The sequence below is a fragment of the Prenolepis imparis genome, unplaced genomic scaffold, assembly GCF_030444845.1.
Source record: "Prenolepis imparis isolate NDT839.2.m4 unplaced genomic scaffold, iyPreImpa1.0 SCAF_13, whole genome shotgun sequence".
Taxonomy (NCBI): domain Eukaryota; kingdom Metazoa; phylum Arthropoda; class Insecta; order Hymenoptera; family Formicidae; genus Prenolepis; species Prenolepis imparis.
The window spans coordinates 9,656,115-9,665,911 of NW_028141171.1; the positions used below are offsets into that span (position 1 = coordinate 9,656,115).

At 39.7% G+C, this 9,797-nt stretch overlaps 1 protein-coding gene across 1 annotated transcript in view; it reads right to left on the minus strand.

Annotated features, from left to right (window-relative positions):
* Positions 1-9,797, minus strand: part of LOC145944888 (uncharacterized) — a 106,151-nt gene that overhangs the window by 82,122 nt on the left and 14,232 nt on the right. The window contains exons 2-3 of the mRNA XM_083053539.1: positions 183-381; positions 53-93 (exon numbers count right to left, since the gene is read on the minus strand). Of these exons, the coding sequence (XP_082909665.1) occupies positions 53-93; positions 183-322 (181 nt within the window). The 5' untranslated portion in view covers positions 323-381. The remainder of the gene's footprint in view (positions 1-52; positions 94-182; positions 382-9,797) is intronic.

Sequence of the window (9,797 nt, forward strand, 5' to 3'; positions counted from 1 at the left end):
ACACCCCATTACTGCTATAGAAAGGTTATAAAATAAACAATTTTTCACTCACCGATACGTAGTGGAGTTGTAGTACACAGCATACACATTGATCTGAAAACAAAATATTCAAATTATGTATGTGTGTGTCGAATATCTCACAAACAATGCAGTTTTTAGAAAAAATGTTTTATTTTACGTACCTCGCAGTTGCCCCGATGTCGCCCGATGCCTCCCCGGGCCTCCACCTCCTCTTTTGGTCGACCGTCATTGCTCCTTCGAAGCATTCACGACACTTGCGAAAATACGAATAATTACGATTGTCCGACACTTTACACGGCATCCCCGACACGCGAAACTTTACACGGCACTCCCGACACGACGCGTGAATCGCACTGCTACCTGTAACAAATAAAATACATACATATTAGAATAATCTTATTATTTCGCATTATAACATACACAATATAAATATGTAAACTAGAATTAACGATAAATATATCCACGAATCGCAACACACTCGCGCGCGCGACAACAGATTAAGTTGGGTTATGTTGGCAAAAGATTTTGCATTGAATTTTTCGCGAACTATGCGTTTCGAACAATTACGTCTACATATTAATGTTGAAATTATGATATGCGATTAATAATTATTAGAATGCAAAGGTTAGAAATCGTTTTTAACGATTATGCTTACTAATTAATCACAGCGGGACGCAGCTCGAACTGCTTGATACTCGCGGCGTTTCGGTAATGGCCGCTATTCTACAAACATCGGCAACTTCATTCTAGTAGCGCGCGCGATACTATATACATGGCTTAATATTAATAATTAATTAAAACTCGAAGGAGATTCGTTCAAAAAGATATAGCTTTAGAAAGAAAAAATATTAATCGAGAATGAGGTATTATAACATATTATTTACAACATATTACTATTTTATAACTTTTAACCATATTATTATTTTAAAATTTAATTAGCAAATTATAACATACACAATATAAATATAAATATGTAAGCTAGAATATTTAATTAGCAAATTTTCGCTTTATTAATATTTTTTGACAGAAATCAACTGATTAAAACGTTAATTTGCTTATTAATTTTTAAAATAATATGTTTTAAATAATATGTTATAATATTTTAAACTCAATTAATATTTTTGACAGTTATCAGCTGATTTCTGTCAGAAAATATTAATCGACAATAAGATATGATAACATATTATTTACAACATATTACTATTTTAATTTTTTAACATATTATTATTTTAAAATTTAATTAGCAAATTAATGCTTTAATCAGCTAGTTTCTGTGAAAAAATATTAATCAAGTTTAAACAAACTTTATATTATTTTTTTAAAATATCATTCTTTAACATAAAACCGAAGAATGGCGCGCGCTTGTGTTGTTCTAGTGTCTTAAACATCACATTTAACTTTTCTAGCTGAATGTTTGATCGTTTCTATTCGACGATTTGAATTGAGAGTATTATGTGTGTATGTATGTATGTGCAAAATATATGGATTTGTAACACGTCTGGAAAAGATATGATAAAGAAATAAAAGTACATAATAGTATTATAATATGCATTGGAATTGAATAATTGATAAACAAATTAATTATTTCATGATGTAATATAATGATAAACGCGACTAAATTGCGATATCTCTCGCGTGAGTAATTATTTTATTAATTCTATTAATTTAATAAGATGCTTTTGCACGACTGTGCTCACATTCGGCACATACCAGAGTATACAGACGTTATTACCGTAGATATTTAGATATTTGCAATGAAAAAACATCTTTCAACCGAGTTGAAATGTTAATATGTAGCGTTATTTAAAACCCTTTTCATTCCGAGACATCTTTAATCGATGAGCGCTCTCTGGGATTTTTAATCGACAGGATAACGATTGTTCACCCCGCGAAATTCGCCTGCGAGATTCTCTTCGCGAAATCGTTGTTAATCGCGACGAACGCGAGCGAGCGCGATTGTCAAGAAAGGCGCGTTCGCGAATTCAAAGCCGAGCGCGAGATTTGCTTCTGGTCCAATACGCGAATCGGAACGCAATTGTTGCCGCCGCAACTATGCGAGCGATGCTTTCTCTCTCTCTCTCTCTCTCTCTCTCTCTCTTTCTCTCAGAGAGACGGCCACCCTCGCACAGGAAGCGGAGTAGCGGGCAGATGCTTCATTAATACGCCAATCGTGAATTGTTACCATTTAATTAAATCGCATTTTCCGCGCGCTTTCCATGACTCCGCGGATCAGGAGAGACTGCTTCGGCAATCCGTAATTAAAACTGCGGCTCTTGTCCCTCTCTTCGTTTGTTCGCCCTCTGTCTCTCTCTCTCTCCCCTTCTTCCCCCCTATTTTCCTCCATCTCTTTCCGAACAACGATAATGAAGTCGCTGACGTCAACGTCGATCGAATCTCTGAACGGAAACGTCTATCCAGCTGTGAAAAGTTACGAGATCACACTTAGGATGAGGCGTCCTAAATAAGCATGACGCTCCTTCCGACGAGATACAGACTTAGCTCTCTCGTATCTCATACAATGCGCTTACAAAATGCTGGAGGGCTTGCCGATATCGATAAAACTTGGTAGGTTTGCATACTTAACGAAAATTATATTGAAAATACTTTTCGCGAGAAAGATGAGGACTATTTGTGAATATAGTAGAAATTAAAACATTTACGAGAGAAAAAAAATGCCAAAAAAAACGTTTTGAATGCTAACCATATACGCAAATTTTAAATTCATCGAAAGAGGGAAATGTTTTCACAAGGCATTCGCAATTGAACGTAAAAGCGAGCATTGAGCTTAATAACTGTTATTCCCACGACAACCCCCCTTTTGCATTTGGCTGTTCCTTAACGAGGAATTTTTAGAGCTGCGTTCAAAAGGTGGTTGCGCATGCCACATCTCGTATGTAAAAGCAAGAACCTCACCAGTGGGATGCATCCTTTTAACCCGAAACTTTTCACTCATGGGAATTTTGAACGTTCGTCCGAGATACGGTGGCATTACGCTTTGTACATAATGTATGTTAAACTCTTTTGGAGAGACTATATTATCGTCATTTCATACGCGGTATTCATGCGCGGTGAACGTGATAAGCGATGTCTATCTAGAAATTTATTATATAAATAACGAAATAAATTTTCGCTTTTTCGCGAGAATCTAGAGTGCAATCGCGATTGAAGCCGAGCTTCGAGTCTCTCGTCGCGGCACAATCCATGTTACAACTTCAATATTCTTACCGGTAATTCTAGACGGGCTTTTGCGATATCGGTTTATGCAATATCTTCATCGCGAGTTGCCTATCTGTTTCTCTGCAAATCTATATAAAGTCTTCTCTGTATTATCAATTAAAACTGATTAATAAAACAAATTAAATTTCTCGACAACGGTCACTAATTCTCTTTTTCCTTTGCCGATATTGGTGCGTTTCGAATGTGTGTGACACATGATTATTTTATTTCCAAGATTTTTATCTTTCGAATAATCATCTCCCGGAATTATCGATCGGTGGCGCAACTGTGTGAAAAACCGTGGATTCGCGGCCAAAAGGGAACGAGAAACCGCGGAGAGACGGGAGAAAAGAGAGAAAAATCCACGGGCAGAAGACGAAGAGAGAAAAAGGGGAGACGGAATCTCGCGATGCGTTCGCGGGGTCAAAAGGACTTGACGGGGTAACGAACCGTTGACGACGATGACAATAACGAGTTGAAAAGGATCGCGAGTGTGTATTTGTGTGCTGACTGCACCGCACTTACGGATGAGCCGGGCGCACTGCGGTTATCGCTTATTGCTCGACGCGAAGATGACCTCGGTCTCGGAGAAATAAAGACCCGATTGTGCGTCGTCGAATCGGCTGGCACCCGAATCCTCCTTCGAACGTGGACATATATAACATCTTGCGCGACCGCGAGCTGCTGTAACGTCTCTACGAAGAAAATCTTTATCATAAATATTCTCAGTCTATCTCTTCTGCGCAAACTAATTTTTTTTTTAATTTTTATACTTTACACAACTATATTAGGTATACGTAAGATGAAAAAATTAATTCATTAAATATTAAGAGGTAAATAACGTCTTTACGCAAAGAAAATCTTTATCATAAATATTAAATCTTCTACGCAAATTAAATTTTTTTATACTTTAAATAATTATATACGCAAGATGCAAAAATAACTTTTAAATATTAAGATAAGGATGCATTTTTTAAAGCTGTATCTACATTTATTCGATGCTTCTTTTGTTAATAATTCGTTTCATTATAATTAATTACACCTAGATTGCGCCATTTTTTTCTCTCTCCTGGGATATATTATGAAAAATTCGGACTATATGGAAAACGCAGTTTTAAATTCGAGCGTACGACGCTTCAGAGTAACAAAGAGATCAGTGTCAACGCATTTTTCTCTCCGGTAGAATAGCGGAATATATATTAATCTCTCGCGGTTGCAAATGGGCTTAAAACCGCGTCCGGTTTGCGTGATACAACCGGTTGTCCCGCGGGCGATGATAGAGCGCATATATACGCACGCATCTAGACACGCGAGTGCGTGCGCCGCGTGTAGATACGTATGTACGCATTCGTATGTAATGTTCGCGCGAGATCGGCGACGAGTCTCAAGTATCGGAAAGTAAATGACACGTAATGATGGCCTGGTCGCGCCACTTTGGCACTCGCGCAAAAATTTGAAGCGCGTCAATCGAGCCCGTGAATGAAATTCAAAATCGTTTATTGGGCGGATTTATTAACGCAACTTCAAGTGTCAACGATAACGCGCTTCAACTTTCCCCGAACAATTTTCCGATAATATCCCGACCATCGAACACGATGCAACGCGATCAATGTAGCGCGTGTAGACAGAGGTCGGACTCTCCGATTGGATCCGCGCCAGATTTATCGTTTGGCTATCCTACGACAATTTTGGTTCGTACATAAGTTACAAATATGGTACACATTACGTGCATATAATAGTCGTTGAATGAGAGTCTTCGCGGAAGGCACTGAAACTTTCTTTATCAAAGTAAGTCAGACACTTAGTACGCGTGCTAACTGGTGCGAGAGACATGTATTAACTCTCGCTCGTCTTACCTTTTTCGGGATATCGATCACCCGGGAGGGTCGAGAATACATTTTGAGCGCATGTTAAACGCATACGTCTCTCGCAAATGCAGCGAAATAGAATGTAGCGAACGCGATTCCAATAACAATGGCAAGACCGCGACGTTCTTTCCCCCCTCTCTTCGCTCTTTCGTTCTTTCGCCGCATCCCGCCGACCCGCTTTAGCATGACAATCCGAACAAATTGGACGGCTCAATTTGAGCGAATTGCAACGGGGCGAGCTTCTCTCCACATCGGCGCGAGATCTCCATCAACCCCCTCGGATACGCTCTCGCTCCGCTACCTCGAATCGGATCAACTCACTCGTGTCGTGTCCGTAGGTCGAAAATCGGCCTGGTCGCATTGTCGCGTTTAACGAACAAACGAATGCGTGCACGCACTCTGTTACGCACCGATACGCGCATAATCGGCCGCGATTGACTTTCTATGTACGCCGCTAATTACCCGGCGTTGATCGCGAGAGTTCGAAACGGTACGCGCGCGCAGTTAAACTCGCTTATGTTCTCTTTTTTTCCTTCTCGAACAATTCCACTTTTCATTAGATCGATTAGAATCTAGAGCAATGTCTAAATTTTAGCATTTGAATACTTTAATTGCAATTGACGTTACGTCGACTGTTGCGTCATTTTATAAATTTTTGAATACCATTAAAAAGTAATATCTTGTGTATCGATCTTTCAGAATAAACAGAGATTTGTCGCAAGCAATGATTAAATTTCGCTGCAGATATATATATCAGTATGTTATTAGTATTATTGATCATCAGAAATTATTTGCGTAATAAAAAAATACTTTTAATATCTTTAATTACGATATAGTTAAGAATTAAAAATATTAATTATTGGAATTTTATAATGAACATACTAGCGTGTTACGGCATTCCGCTAATGGATGCCGAATTGAGGACTTACATTATGAAAATCTACTTTGCCTATCCGGTTGAATAAAAAGTCGTTGCGCGACATCGAATCACTTTGCGCGATAAACGAATTCGGCTTGTTAATTAACTGATCGTATTAATAACACACGAACGATTACGATGCATATTTTATCATTGATTAATCGAATTCGTTATTTGCCGAAAACGGTTACATTAATTATTTATTTATTCAGGGTCGATCGACAATTTTTCCAGACTCGTACCCGCGTACACATCAAGTCTCGCCATGGGAAAACGCGCTACTGCTTTCGTTTCATAAAAGTTTTGTTAAAAGTGATGCTCCCTCTCGAAACGGGGTGACAGACGAGAGCGTGAACGAAGCTGTAAATAAAAATACACACAGGTCTCAAGCCGCGTTTACGATACCGCAACATAGCTGACATAATTGCTGGCAACGGAAATAAATTTCGTTGCCAAGAATATCCCACGTTGTCATATCGAATTCACTCTATTAGTAAAGAGAGACGCCGAGTTTTCGATGTCGCACTTCTTTCTCCGGGAGAACATTCAATACTCATAAAGCTTTATTAAAAGTAGGATTAAAGTGGAATTAAAAGAATTGGGACGCTATGTATTATGAAAAGAAAATGGCAATATAGAAGAGTGAAAAATAAAGTCGCGAAAGTGCCTGTCTTTTTGACACTATTGCCAGCCCCGAGTCAACGACTATGATACGATCGCTTAAAATAATGGGAAAAGTGCGCTAAAATATGAAACTTTCCGACAGTATCGTATTGTACGCAGTCGAGTCTCCGGCAGTCTTTCGACAACATTTTCTTTGATGTTTATCGAACGGCGAAAGGGAGCAAATATTTGTCGGCGATAATGTTATACCCGATATACGCATTGTCGCCAATATTGGGTGGTTACTTTGCCTATATTTGTGGACAACGCATGCCGATGCATGTCGATGTGAACATGATCGTGATACTTCACCGCGACATGTGGAGCTTGCATATGTTAGCTCTTCCCTCGTTTTTGGCCTCGGACGGTTGTTCTACGAGACAAAGGTAAAGATGACCATGATAGAGAGGGAGAGAGAGAAAGCGAGGCAACCACGTCCAAAGATTTAAGGCAGGCTGGCCAGGTAGGACGAAGGGCAGCTGAACATCCCGAAGGTCTTACGTGGGCGTGCCAGCTTGTGTTTCTAACGAAATTTCTACGGTGATGCGAAATGAATCTTCAACCGCTATCTTGGCCTCGTCTCGAAGGCGAAATTACACGCTCGCCTTTGTTCGCTAAAGACAAATAAGAACTCGTTTGTAAGCTTGAAAGATTGAAGTTTGCCTCTAACAGTGATCAACTCGAGAAGCGACGACGACACGCGCGCGTCGAGTATTCGTATACGATCCTAATAAACGTAGTGTTACGTAATAAACGCGTCCTCTGCATTCCACCGAGCGTTCCGGTAGGACGTGGCGCAACGTAAAATGAGATTGTCACACGTCGGTCTAGCTGTTCCTTCCTCTAGCTCGTAGCTGTATTTTAAATACACGATGTAGCTCGATCTCCCAGCACCGATCTATATATTTCGTGTGCTCGCGCGCGAGAAAGTGTATTTTGTTTTACAATAACAATGTATTTTCCCGGATGTATAAAACGATAAAGCGGTATTTTTATCGGCTATCGTCATCATCATTATTCGCCCATTAAGATTGTTTCGACATGCCGAAATTTATCGGATCGAAGTTTAATTTACATGGCCGCGGCCACTTGCAACTGGGCCATCGTGATCGACATCCTATGATGCGCCGCACAGCCAATGCAAAATACAGTTTTAATCTCCGCGACGCGGTTTATCATTTACCAAACGGCGAGAGACCCTCCCCCGCAGTACATCAAACGCTAATTTATGCTATCGCGCACATCCGAATTCCACGGCTACAATCGACAACGAAATAAGCTGCGATACAAACATTACATACACATAGTACGATACGCGTGAGTGTGTGTGTGTGTGTGTTTGTATGCGCAAAGAGCTCATTTTGTGTGACCTCTAAACCGGCCATCTCGGCGTTGGCTGCTATCTTTCCTCCGAATTGCGAATCTATGCAAATCATACCAGTTGAGTCTTCCATAAAGAGCCGCTTTTATTTAAAAGGAGAGGGGAAAAAAGCGGAAGATTAATGCATAGAATCGACAAACGGGGGGGCGATTGTGTGTTTATATAAAACTCTTTCAAATTCTCGCGATATCTATCACATCGCAATTGCGACTGGACACGCAAAAATGCTAACGACACCGCGATACTGTTATCGAAATATCACCATTTTGCCGCATCGATACATATATATATTTTAGAGTTACAGTATTCTCTGCTTGATATTTTATCAGATATCGAAATAAGCTCCACGCGAGAAAAACATTAATCCCTTTTTTTGGCGGCAAAATACATCAGGGATAAGAGAGAGAGTTTGCGAATGAAAAAAATCGGAATAAATATTTTACTAAGAAGTTGTAATTTCACGAATAGACTGTGTAAATGGCAAATTTTTGATAGCTGCGAATGTGTGCAAAACGAGACGATATATATAAGTGCGAGGCTTATATATACACGGAACGGCGAATTTCTATCTGGAGAGCCAGCGTTATTACGGGCGCGATCCATTAAAAAACCCCAACGCGCGCCCTTCAATCCGGGGTACAGCCGCGCTCGCAGCAGGTTTACGTCGTTCCGTATACAAGGCGATATACACAGGCCAAAATGCTTGGTGGTCCCTCGAGTACGAGAGAGCCCGCGGGAGAAAGAACCACCTGCCGTAGAGATCGGTGGGGGCAAACTGCCGTCGTGCATCTCTTACCCTATCCTCGCCTCTCCTCTCCAACCCCGCGCGCGTCCTCGAACCTCACGCGACTAGGGCCCAACGTTCGCCGACACCCTTCTGTCCCTTCCGCCTCGCCGCATGGTCTACCCCACTATTGGCATCGCCGCCACCACCGACAGGGTTGGCTCGTGCCGTATTAACGCCCCGAGCACAAGACAGATTTCTCTCGTGAATGGATTTCACATGTGAAGATAAGAGGAGACAAAGAGAAACAAAATAGATGGGATTTATTTAAATCCTATCGAGTTTTGTGTAGCAGAATAGTTATACGATTGAAACGCGCTTGTGATAATTATATTAATAATTTTAATTACAAGGGAGAATACTTAAAAAATAAAGAAAATAGGAGAGATATATTTATATTAAATAAAGAAGAAAAAAGAGTTATATAACACATATATAAGTGCAGAAGTACGATATAATAAAAAAATGTAAATCTATTCTTGATATTCTGCACTATATGTATATGTAATTAATATATATAAGCACACTGTATCAAGCAAACTGGCCGGAAAGTTCTCTTAAGTAATTAAAATAATTAAACTCATTCAGTCCCCTCGTGCAGTCATATGGCTACCGATTAACAGACCCAAATTAGAGAATTACGTAAATTTCGACGAAATTACCTTCCGCCAAAATTAGCTTGTCTAAATATAGACGTCATCACTGGTAGCATATTAAGTTCTTGGTGCAATTTTCAGCGGTTTATTTGAAAAAAATATTTTTAATTGAAAGTATGTTTAGAGAAGTTTTGATTATTTAACACTGCATCGGAATTTGTGCAATCGAGATATTTTTTATCTATAAATGAACATTCGATTGCTCATATATATATCGTATGTATCGGTTATAAATTCAGTGAAATTAAATTATAATAGCGAGTCACTCTCTATATGTACGATTGATGTT